The following is a 12,793-nucleotide window of genomic DNA, read 5'->3' on the forward strand; positions in this document are numbered from 1 at the left end:
CATGTCAAGTAGAGCTCTTCGACATGGGTGAAACTTCACAGTCAAGGCTACCGGGGAGCATCAGATTATAGCCAAGAATGGGATTATCACTGCTAATCCAATTACAAATGTTGCTTTGTAATCGGCTGTCAAATCGGTTTGTTTCTAAGGATTGTCCTGTGGAGAGAGTGAATCCACACAGGGCTACTATAGCAAAATGAAATGTGGATGTTTGGCAACACAAACTTCAAATATCATTTCTTAAAGGTGATTGCTTTGACCGTTAATGCAAACTGAATCTCACACAAACTGTAAAATAAACATGTAGTGACATGTATGTTTTTATGTAGCTTGGGACATCAGGTCAGACATAGTGGTCCAACAACCGGAAATAGAAAAAAAACTCAAACGATGACGACTTGACTCCACCTCATGATGCCATTTAGCAACAGATGAGCAGCAGTACGTTGTGCAGCCACAGGCACTTCCATCGCCAGGGTGCCCGACAGGAATACTGTGTAATGTTTGTCAGAGTCGTGGTGCTTTCCGTCTCTCTGGCAACATAGCTGGGCAGCGTTTTAGCGACTTCCTCGTCTAAACCGCGTGTGTAATTGCTGGCAGTGAGTTACTGTGGTGGGTCGCTATGGATGTGCTATGGATGATACCGCTGCTGCTGATTCCACTCCTGATGTGGACCAGCAGCACGTTTGTTTTTTATTTCAAAAAGTTCTTTTACGTCGCCTGGATGATGATCTTGGCCCTGATTGCCATTCCTCTGTGCATATTGAAAAGCGGAGGCAGAGACATTGAAAATATGAGGTGAGTTTGTTTGCATAATAAATGTCGCTCGCAATGTCTGACAGTTAGCCAGCGTTAGCATGCTAGCCGACTGGCTACTAGCAGCCGTTGTTGATATTAAATATTCAGATTGCGCCTGCTAGCAACATAACTGTTCTTATTGTAGCGTAGTGATAAGTCAGCATAACCGCACTGTTACCCCCCGGGAGCTTTTGGTCTGCCAATTTGTCTGACATCCTAAAGGAAAATCAATAATAGATAAATACGTGATGCATTTTTAATCACACATGCTAACATTAGCCCCTTGACACTTTGGCAGCTGGAACGTGTTAACGTTAGCTGAAAACAAGAACGCTAAAATTACCATTTAACGTTACACTCATGTTTAGTGCTGAGCAAAGGCACGATATGTTGTGATTATAGAACAGTACTATCCTTTTTTAATCTATCTGTTCTTTATCTTTCTGTGAGAATATCTGCTAACTTTCTTTCCTCAGTCAAATTGTGCAAGTTGTGCGTGTCTGTTAAAGGCACTCGTGCACTATAAATATGCGATCCAACAAAATAATGTCTCATATCCTTATGAAGCTTTTGTTGAAAGTGTATAACTGTGTCATTGAAGCGGTTATTGCGCCATAACTAGTGTGGTGGCCATAATTTTTCAATGTTATCCTGAAAGGTGTTTCTCGTATCTGTTTCACCTTTTTAACATTTACAGTATATTAGAGGCTGGACATTTGAAAAATGAAGAAAAATTGAAACTGTCTCATGGTTCCTAACATACTGCACCCGTGCAGACATTGACTCCATGACCCCTTGACCTCACCCTGGAGGAAATATGTTAGTTTATACTCGACACAGTGACCGGGTCATCTGATACCTGCTTTCGTGGAATTGTAGTACACCTTTAGTTTCAGAGTCCACTTTGTAAAGGGGGAGATTTTGCTATTGTGGTTGAATGTAGATGGTGAGGGTGGATTGCTGAACACAGATGACTGCATTCCAGTAATTACCTTGAAGGAATGGATGCCAGATGGCAAGTTCTCCAGAGTTGGGCTACTGAATAGTTATTAGACCCATCCTCAGTACAACCTCACTTGGCCTCGATCTGACAGCAGCCTTGTCAGTTAAAACACTAGACCTTACTGCCTCACTGCCCCAAGAATAACTGTTTTACTGTCACGTTAGCTGCGCTGGAGGTGTCATGTTGCACCAGTGTACCATTCTGTCAGCTCAAAGGTTATCTGGACCTGTTGACTGTGACAAAGTGACCCAGTCCTGGGTCAAGCTTTGTACAGAGAGTGAATGGAGTTTTGGATTCACATTTTACACATTAGCCAGCTCTGGCAGAAAGAGCACTGTGATTCATCAAGGACAGAGCTGTCACAGCCATTTGCTGTCAGACGGATGCACAAAGGCCTGAATTCTAGGCTCAACTGTTTCCTTCACAGCTGACTTAGAGGACTTGAATGTAACAGTAAACTATGATGGTCCAGAACAGGCCTCTACTGTGATGATGTACTGTTGTTGGTTTTCAGTTTACTGTTAGTTTTTGTGTCTTCAGACAGACAGTTTCATCTGTCACTTCCGTGGCTACTTTTGGCCACAGCTCGAACTTTAATTTTCAAGTAGGATCTCGTGACAACAGATAAAGGACAGAGGCTTTGTTTCCTGCATCACAATTGCTTCAGCTCAGGTTCCATACCGTGTAATGGCTTTTAATCATCAGTGGGAGACTACCAGTGTTGCTGTCCATTTGACTAAGCATTGATGTTGTCATTCAGATCTTTAGGTAACTGACCCTTTAAATCCCACATATTTAAAATACTAATTTTCGTGTACCTGCCTTTCTGAATGAATCAATCTTCTGCTATGTCATTCTGATCTGTGACCATGTCCCTGTCTTCGACAAGCCTCTGACCTTTGGCACCTGAATAGGCTTTGACGCTTTGATCTTTGTTTGTCCAGGTCAGGCTCACCTTTTATCTGTGAGCAGCCAGGTTGTATTGAATCTATGCTGGCAACAGATCAGCCTTAATGTCACTATACCCTGTAGGTACAAATGGAACTTATTTAGACACTGATAACAAAATGAACCACAGAGAAGCCTAGTGCATTGGCCATAAAAAGAATCCAACTAAGGCCATTTCATTCCAGAGGAACAATCTTACAATTGCTGCAACACTGACTAAGTCATTGCATAACCAGTTGCTTTTACACTAGACTGAGTGTGTTATCACTGTAATGCTGCCTTTAAAGATAACCCAAAGACTGGATTCTGGTTTAAAGGTCGTAGTTGTTTTACTATAGCAAACCAGTCCAATGTATAGTGTCTATGCGAGGCAAACTTGGCTCCAAGTGAGCCACTAGTAAGAGATGATTGCATTAGGTGGAGTCACAAGATCATGAACACAAGCGAGTCTTAGAGCTGTCTCCTGTCTTTGATTATCATAACACTGCAAGCCTTACCTTTTTGATTAAAATCAGTTTGATTTGATTACATAAAATATTAAACACAGAAAATTTCTATGCAAGAGTTAGTAGAGTAATTGTAAAAACAGTAATGCACAGAGTAAACACTTAAGATCCTGTATTAAGAATTGACAGGGGTCTTTTCTGCTGCACTTGGTCGGGTCCTTAATAGGTGACGCTAGGGCTTCAATTAAAGCTGTATTCAAATCAGTGAAAAACAAACTTCTGTTGCTTGACTAGCAAAGCATGGCTTAATAGTATTGCCCCGAAGATTTGAGAGTCATCCGTTGTACCATCGTTATCGGCAATAAAAGTCCCTAAAAGCCTCCCTGAAAGATTCACAGTGGATAATTTTAAACCATTGTGTGGCTTTCCTTTGAGTGTGATCTCTGAAATAATGACACTAGTCTGAGAGAGAGTTTAGGAAAATATCAACAAACTGTATATGAGAGAATAAATGGGCAGATGATAGTAGATGGTCTATAGGGGAATAGATTTTGTTTTTTTCCCCCATAAACAATGTTTTCTTTTGGTTTGTGGAAAAGTTAGTTGAATCAGGACACAGTAGGCTCTTGAAAGTGTTAAAGGGGCCAATGATCAGATTGTGACGCAGCCTCACGCCATGGCTGGTTGTTTAGATTCACACTGCAGCTTTTCCAAGTCAGAGAAGATGTCAGCTTGGCTTTGGCTTAGCAGAGTACAGTGTTATCTTCTTTGTTTCCACAAAGGCCAAGTTTTAAAAATCCCGAAAGATAAACCCTGAACTGAACACGTGTAAACGAGACACAATCATGCAAAAATGAGTTTTTCTGTTTGAAATTTGTAACTTTAACCTGAACAGTTTTGAACAGTTCTTGAAGCTTCAGGAGGTAACTGGTTAGAAGATTTGACAGACAAATCGAGGTACTCATTCGATTTGATTGGCCATGTCACTTTTTTGATTTTGCGTTATTTGCCTGCAGACAGACAGATGGTACGACATGCTTTCTCAGAGCTTATTGGAGTGTTGAGCTTATTACAGGCAATTACTTAACCGACCAAGAAACAAACAACGCTAATAGGGGTGTTGTACATAGCTAACCTATCATATTTCTTATATTTTGAAAACAGTCATGATTAGATTGTCGGACTCGGGTCGCAGTCCTTGGAGTACACTATAGTGTAGTATTTAACAGGCTTTATGTGTGCCGTCTCCAACCCTTCGATCAAACATGCTTTTATCTGCAAGACGCAGTAAAAAAGACTTTCCCAGGAGTAAGAAGAGTAATTGGAGACTACAGAGGAAGTGAGAGAATAAAAGGATAAGAACGGTCACCAAAAAGCCATTATTGAGTCAGTTCACGTTATCATGTAGGGCTCTGGTTAAGTATCCTGCAGGCTGCACTCACGTGACCTTTTCCCCCTCAGGGTTATTCGCTTCTTGGTTCGTCATGTGAAGTACTTCCTGGGTCTTCGGTTTGAAGTGAGCGGTTGGGAGCATCTTCAGACAGAGGGACCATATGTCATCATCTCCAACCACCAGAGCTCCCTGGATGTTTTGGGTAGGTAGAAAAAAACTGAAGATAAATAGCTCACACAGCAAAGGTAATTTTTCCTAAGCTTGCAGAAAAATAATATTGCCTTCAGTCCATTCACATTTGAACAGTGATGCATTTGGATCTGAAATGAAACAATCGTTATGATGATGGCTTTCGGCTTTCCATCCAAATTTTAACTGGATTCCAAGTAGATGTTTTCCAGTGCTGACTGAAATATTTTGCTGGTTCATATTAATGAAGTTGAGTAATAAGATGACTGTGCAACCACCAGCTAGAGTTTTGATTGTCTGTGTTTACATCTTGTCTCCTGTGTCTCAAACAAGTTCAGATTTAATAGGGAAGATGTGTTGTGTTTGAATCACACACAGAGGTTTCTGGCCTTTTTTTTCTGGACATTGCAGTCCTCCGCAGTAGATGCAGGATTCTCAGATGACAGAATTGTACTTTTAAGCTCCATCAATGGGGATTTCTGAATCTGCTCTGAGTAGACATGTGGTGTATCTCAACTCCCTGGCCAATAAAATGGACAAGCTGCTACTGCTCAGTGGAACAAAGAGCAGACGTTCTGTCTCTGCTGCCCTTTGCTTGAAAACCTGGCTGGACATTTTATATTTCAGAGCTATCAGGGAAATCAAGAAGAGGCACAATTTGCCTTTATGTGAATGTTTTTTTGGCAGAATGAGAGATTTTAAAACTTTTAATCGATTTTGCGAAGTCTGCTGACTTTTATTGTGGCTAGTGCTGGCATCCTGCCTCAAGCATGTGTGAGCGGGATGCCATACAGAGCATGTTTGCACTCTCTTTAAACAGTCCTTGAGGATTCTAATGGGGGATGTTTCTGCACGAGCTGCTCAAATACTGTACCTACACTGACTCTGCTGACCTGGATGAGCTCCTGTATAATAGTATAATAGTTGACAGGCCCAGACACACACCCCTGACCTCATTTTGAATGTTAATACAGTCAATCTGCCAGCACAGCTGTCATCATTTACCTGTAATTTTAAATATTCAGTCGTCTGTTGATGTCAAGATCATAACATAATGATTTTATCTGCAGCTTGCAAAGGACTACTGGTCAACATTGTATTTATGAGCTGCAATTAGATTTCATACTCATTCAATTGTCTGGCAACCAAAACAGAAAAATATGTAAATGATAACAAATGTGTTGTTGATTTGGCTGCGTTATAACAGTATTTGTGATCATGTTGGACAGGATTGTCTCTAGCAGCTGGGACAGAGCCAGATCTGTTAGTCATAGTCTGGTTTGGATCGGCCACAGACAGAACAAACTCCAATGAACAATAAGGATCTTGCTGGGAGCATCAGTGGTGTCTCCCCTCCAGGAATTAAAGTTCTCCGACCTTTAAACTCCTTTTTCTGTTTTAGCTGCTAAGACAGATTGCAGTGTAGGTTAGGCAATGGCCTTGCTAAAACTGGGCCAAATGTAAGATTATACCCATTCTGTGGTGACTGAGGGGTTTTTGACAAAATGGAGACTGAATTGCAGCAGAATACTGTGCAGCCACAGACATTATTTTAACATATTGTTTTGATTCGGCACTAAAGTCCATGAAAGAACACACTGATGAATACATACACTAATAAAAAAAATCATAAATCACCGGCCTCACAGCACCCACTCTGAATTAAAAGCTGGTTTTAAATTTAGATGCTGTTTAAAATCATTGTAGACTGAGTTAAGCACACGTTTTGTTTATCCATGCTTTTGCACTTGTGAGTGTGTCTTTCAGCGTTATCTCATTCTTCTTGGCCCTAAAGCTGAGTGTTGAGGACTCTCATTTAGCAGAGGTATGTTTTCACTCCTCTGAAAGAGTGTTTTTCAGCGCCAGTGAGTGATGAGGGCAGGCTCGAGGCCAGGGTAGTGACAGCAGGGGGAGAGCTAGGCATCTAATTAGTGCTGAGAAAACTCTGCATGAGTCTGATTTGGCGTCCAAGTTGCCATGCCAACTGCTACACCCAGCCATTAATAGCTGCTCATCCTAGAGCCGATGTGATACGCTAAGGAAGTAAGTTTCCTCACCTGCATAGCTGGTGTTTGGTTTCTCTACTGTTTGCCATCCTGCGTGTCACACAGTTTAACTTACTCTCTCTAATAATGTGTGTGTTTGCCATCTTGTCCTGAGCTGCACCAGCTGCCTTTGTGCAAAGGTTAATCGGATGTGTCTGATTTCACAACGTAAGTGTTATTCACGTAGATAACTCCCATCAGTCAAGTGAAATTTCTTTTCCAGCATTGCATTGCATTAGCAGACTTTATACCTGATGAAATCCACGTTTTGACAAGGCCAGAGAGAGATAAGACGAAAGGCAAAGTTCGTCCCAAACTGAGGCTGTGGAAGTTTCATTTAGTCACTGGTTTTGTGACTGCATGTGTTACAGGCTTTTTCAACACGCCGTCTTAGAAACACTATATTTTTAACTAAGCATATTCACTAATTGAGTCTTATTTCTCTTGCTCTCGGTCACAGACTGCACTCACTCAGGCATGTGTGACAGACATGACATCACTTGGACAAATCATTTATTAACACATTTTAGTTTTGGAGTATCTGACGTTGGTGGTTTATTTATTTTACATCAAAATAATAAATGATATTAAAATAATTCATTGAATGCTCATGAGTGCTCTTCTTATCCCTTGCTTCTCAGGCCTGATGGAGATCTTACCAGACCGCTGCACCATGATTGCTAAGAAAGAGTTAATCTACGCTGGCACAGTAGGTCTCATCTGCTGGCTGGGTGGCATCGTCTTTATCAACCGCAAGAAGACAAGCGATGCAAAGAGTGTCATGGCTGACGCTGCCAAAACCATGTTGGACGACCAGGTAATCTGGCTCTCATGGACATACGGGAGGATGCAGTCTTATCAGTGGTGATGAGAGCTCAGTGTATCTGCGTTTGAAAGGGTTTACAGTGTTTACATTTCTGAAGAATTAGTACATGCATCATGTTTTTTTGGTTTCTAATGGTAGTTGAAGTTCTTTTGTGGTAGTTCTTTTGTTTTTATACTTAATCTGTCACAAGGTTCTGGTTTTTGACAAATTGCAGATGACAAGGCATAATTTATTTGCTGTATTTCCTTACAATCCTCATCCTTTGACCTCCACAGATTCGTCTGTGGGTGTTCCCAGAGGGAACGCGAAACCAGAGAGGTGACCTGTTGCCCTTCAAAAAAGGAGCTTTCCACCTGGCAGTGCAGGCACAAGTGAGGACTTTTTCTTCTTCTTCTTTTTCTTTTTCTATCACCTTAAAATTCACCTTCCTTTTCAGGTTCCTGTCTCCTGGTAGAGCACATGTAATCTATACTGTCTGTATCCTATCCATACATGTGATTATTTCATGTAAGGTAATGCACACCCTCACCCTGTTCATTCACATCCTGACCCTGCTGGCAAAAAGAGCTGTGATGATACAGGCTGTGCTCCAGGATGCTTCTGCCAACTTTTGTCTCCTGAAAGAGAGGGGGAGGGGGAATGTTGCCAGAAATGTGCAGATTCAGGACACATGGGGGAGCTAGCAGCCTTTTATGGCACAAGTCAACATTATGATTTTACTGTGTTCAATATACAAATGACAGCATGCACACGCAGCACTGATCAATCAAATCAGTATGCATTTATTGTGATATTTCTGTTGTGGTCTTCTTTGAAGTTGTCCTTTGGTTGTGTGTGACGTAACTTTGGCACACTCGCCTCACACCAAACGGCAGAGGGAGGGCAGACGTTGCTCCTGACACACACTGACTACAGAATAATCACCAGATCAGCTGTGTGCGTTTATGACCTTTAGCTCTGCGTGCATGCAGGTGGGAGGTCTCTGTTCATGAGCTGATGTTTCGTAGCACATGTTCAGGGTCAAACAGGTGGATTGCATTAAAAAAACATTATTGCTGAATGAGATCTGGCAAGAAGCCGCAACTTGGTTCACCCGAGGCTGCTGAAGATTAATATCAGTTCGATTGTGATATGCACCCAGGTTGTGAGGCTACAAAAATAAGCCCTGCTGCTCCTTATTAACAAACACATTCATATTTTCTGTAGGGCTTTATTGGCTGTGCAGTTCAGAGTCTGCTTATATGATATACAAACAGTGTTCATCTGAACAGATGTACTGGATTTGGGATTGTTGTGCTTGTGTTGGCATGAGGTGGCCGAATAACTTCGTTTGAGGTTTGAGGAATACAATCTGTGTTTTGGTTTTCCCTGTTGGCTTCGCTTTTACACTTGAGACTATTTCTGTGTGAACATAGACTATTTCTGTCTCTCTGTGTTTGCCTCTGCCGAGTTAGAGCACAGCCTTTCCATTTGTACCCAGCCAGCCAGATTGAGTGGAAGCAGGACAGCCCCCAGGGGGAGCCACGTTTGGCTCAGCCAGTCCTGCTGAAGGGCCACTCGGGGGTACTTCGAGAGTGCAACTCGGCCTCCATTAGCAGCAGCAGAGGAGATGGAGATAGCTAGTGTCATACTTATGGAGTGTGTGTGTGTGTGTGTGTGAGAGAGAGAATGTGATGTTGGTTCAGTCTAACATTTCTGGAAGTTTGCTTCTCATCTTTTGGATGGTTTAGGTGGAAGAAAATGGCCAAATGTAACATGTAAGGGTCAGATTAGTTAAGATTTATGGGCTCAGCATGAAAATTCAGATGTGATGATAGTATTCTGGACAGCGTGTTTGATCTTATTTCTTCTTGTTTTTCAGGCACCTGTCATACCTGTCGTTTTCTCCTCCTACAGCAACTTCTACCAGCGGAAAGAAAAGCAGTTCAAATCAGGTAACTCAGCTTGACTGACCTCAGTTTTCCAAATTTTTTCGGTGTAAAGCAGTCCTTTTTATCGTCGCGCGTGACATCTGCGTCAGTGGGCAAAAGCTACTTGTTCCGTGAGACTTCTGATCGCGAAGTTTTTTTTGTGCCTCCGCAGGGACCATCAGATTGAAGATCCTTCCAAAGATCGAGACAAAGGGAATGACGTCAGAGGATGTATCGTCCCTCTCTGACAAATCCTACAACCTGATGCGCTCTGCCTTCTTGAGCATCTCTGACTCCGTAACCCAGAGCAACGGGCCGTTGAGGCAGTGAACATTTACAGTATTCCCACCTCTTCTCCTCCTATGCCCCTGTCTGAGACCCATTCCTCCCCGAGACCTCGCCACTCTCCCCAGGTTGTCCCATCGCCTGGCCAGGAAACAACATGACACAGGTCTCCTGTCATGATATCTCTTCTTGTCTAGTTGACGCCTGGTCCAGTCCGCCTCGGCCTGACCATACAGGACAGTCGGTCCCGACCCTCACTGTGTCTGCAGCAGCGCTGCTCTGCACGCCGTGAGCGGAGTGACGGACGGCAAGCCGAACAGTATGGATGTGTGTTGTTCTTCATGCATGCCTTTTTGATGGCTCTGTCCACCTTCACTGTTGCTTTGTTCTCTGGCTTTGGAAGCTTTATTATTGTCTTACTTTATCACCATTTTGTACTTTTCTTTTGGCCTTTTTCTCTCACTATCTCCCCCATCTGCCTCTGATTTAGCAGGTAAACTTTGGCATTTTCTTTGTCTCTTAAATGTCTGGATATCATGTGTTCCTCTCATGCTTCCTTTGTTTTAGTTCTCTCTGGACACTCTTACACACACAAACATGCACACACTCGTTCAGAGCACTGTATCTCCTTCCTTCCTTTCCTTTTAGCGTGTTTTCCCCCTTTCTGCATTCCAGTCTCTTGCCTAAAAGTCAAAGGGATTGGGGTTCTCCACGAGCGGTGGAGTGTGTGGAGGTGAGCAGTCGACGCTGGTCGACCATGAACTTCTTTGGTTTTGTCGCTATGAGTTCAACTCAATATCTGCAGTGGCTCTGTAATGACCAACGGCTCCATGACACACTTCATGAAGGAATTCAAGGTTACAGGACAGTGTGTAACAATAGCACCCATCTGTACTGATTTAATGGATTGAAGCAGACTGTTCAGTTCTCATTGATGTGCTTTGCTGGTGTATCATCGTGCATTCATTCAGTTTGTCTCTCCTGAAGATTAGAAATAACCTGCGTGCAGCTTTGAGCGGCAAGCGTCCTCTCGCTTAATTTGTTCTCTATTTATTTCTGCATTGGATAATCTTGTTTTTTTTTTCTCGAGGTGATCACATGTTTATGCTCCTCCAGTGGAAGTAACAAGTGAACCCGTTTAACATGTGTCAAAAAGGTGATTTCATTTTGTGCATTGTCACATTATTAAATTACTGCTTCAAAGTGCAAGCTGCCTGCCGTGCCATGACAGAAGTGTTTTTGGAAAGTTTTCATTGTGAGCCCGTAATCATCTGACTGTGACCTGCTTAATGAATCATCCACCGACTGATTTCTCTTTACTGATAATAGAATTTCTCCTTACCTATGATATAAGGTAGTACGTGCTCATAAGGATGAGGATTATCTCACATCTCAGAAGAGTTTCAGGGTTTTCTGTTTTGTTTTGTTTTTTTTTCTTTCATCAGTATGAAAGTAAATAACATTTTAGTTGTGATGTTCCTGATTCAGCTATACTTCACCCCACAGGAGAATATTAGATTATTTTAAAAGTTGGCCTTAAGTTTGATTTGTTGTTGTTGTTGCCCTTAATCAGCTCTATTTTTTTTGGAATACGTACTGACAACTAACAAGACAGAACTGACTGAGCTGTTTTTAGTTTACATCCACGTCTTAAATTTCACACTGCTCACTGCCTTTACACTGTCTGCAAAATCATTTAATTGTTTTTGCCACTTTTGCCCATCAGGCACCATCTGAGAATGTATGTCAGAATTCAGGATACTGCATCTTATGACATTAAAGTCCAGAGTGGGATGTTGTCTTGCATACAGTTGGCATTCAATCTAAAAAATGTATTTATTTGACTATTAAATGTTAAATTTAGACTGACCTGTTGTGCACACAGACCTTGAGGAGATCATCTTGTGAATGGAAACCTGTACACTGCTGTTCATGGTGGAGTGTGACAGTAGTTTTAGTGATACCAGCTGGGCTTTCTGCTTTACATACGTGTGATGGTTTCATTTGTACCGGTATTCAAGGCCAGTATGGAATAATGTGCCCCTACTAATTCTAATTAATCAAACTGTTTTTTTTTTTCCTTAGTTTGAATATATTTATTGACCTTTTCTTATCTCTAAGAGCAGACTTTACCATTGCAGGGAGTGGTTTGAATGTCATAAAGTAATTTACCAAATTGTTTTCTTCCAAATATGAACTATACCAGAGACATCTTGCTAATGGAGCATTTATCCATTTATTTCCTGTTGATCTCTCGGTTATTTTGTAATACAAATGTGTGATTTGTAAACTCTGTGTCACAAGCTTCAACTGGTGGTTCACAGACTCTGCAGCGACCCTGCTGGTTGATTGTTGAGCAGTTGTTTACAAAGTCGTATGTAAGATATTGGAAAAGATTCAAAGTATTCTTAACTTTAATAAAGCACTTTTCATGCTGAGTTTGGGTGGAAAAATAAAAAGGACTTCAAGTTTTCTCTGATTTTCACCAAAGCTATTAAATGATAATTGGTGGTAGCTTTAGATGGATACGAGAAACAGAGCTGACATCCTGCAGAGCTTTGTATGTGTGTGGTCCCTTACTGTATGCGTGTGTAAATATGCACACATGGTATAGACGCCCATTATAGTATCTGGTTAATATTGATGATGTAGTGTTCTTGATTTCACATATTCTGGGTAAATGTGAATGCCTTGCAAAAGAATAAATAAAGATTCATTCTGTTTTTCTCAAACGACTGTGCATTTAAACTCTTGTGCAGTATTTGTGTTTTATATTACTTTGGATTATATGTCACTGTATTTCACAGAGAAGTGTTGTACTTTTTAATCAACTGCATACTAAGTCTGACTGCTTGTTTTTACAAGAAACACTGCCAAAAAAAATCTTTATTTTACTGTGTAATTTGTCTATTGTTTAGTCTGAAAAGTCTCACTTTCTTAAATGAAACTG

At 41.5% G+C, this 12,793-nt stretch overlaps 1 protein-coding gene across 2 annotated transcripts; it reads left to right on the forward strand.

The window, feature by feature from the left end:
• The first annotated feature begins 399 nt into the window (after positions 1–399).
• On the forward strand, positions 400–11,056 carry agpat2 (1-acylglycerol-3-phosphate O-acyltransferase 2 (lysophosphatidic acid acyltransferase, beta)). Of its 2 annotated transcripts, none has more exons than XM_046374325.1 (6): positions 400–798; positions 4,657–4,790; positions 7,464–7,639; positions 7,924–8,019; positions 9,545–9,582; positions 9,731–11,056. In XM_046374325.1, the coding sequence occupies exons 1-6, from the start codon at positions 623–625 to the stop codon at positions 9,804–9,806; spliced, it is 696 nt and encodes a 231-aa protein (XP_046230281.1). In that variant the 5' UTR covers positions 400–622; the 3' UTR covers positions 9,807–11,056. The 2 variants fall into 2 exon arrangements, with proteins under 2 accessions (XP_046230281.1, XP_046230280.1); XM_046374324.1 differs by having other exon boundaries at positions 401–798; positions 9,510–9,582.
• The last annotated feature ends 1,737 nt before the right edge of the window (positions 11,057–12,793 follow it).

The sequence above is a fragment of the Scatophagus argus genome, chromosome 20 (genome assembly GCF_020382885.2).
Source record: "Scatophagus argus isolate fScaArg1 chromosome 20, fScaArg1.pri, whole genome shotgun sequence".
NCBI classification, from domain to species: Eukaryota; Metazoa; Chordata; class Actinopteri; family Scatophagidae; genus Scatophagus; species Scatophagus argus.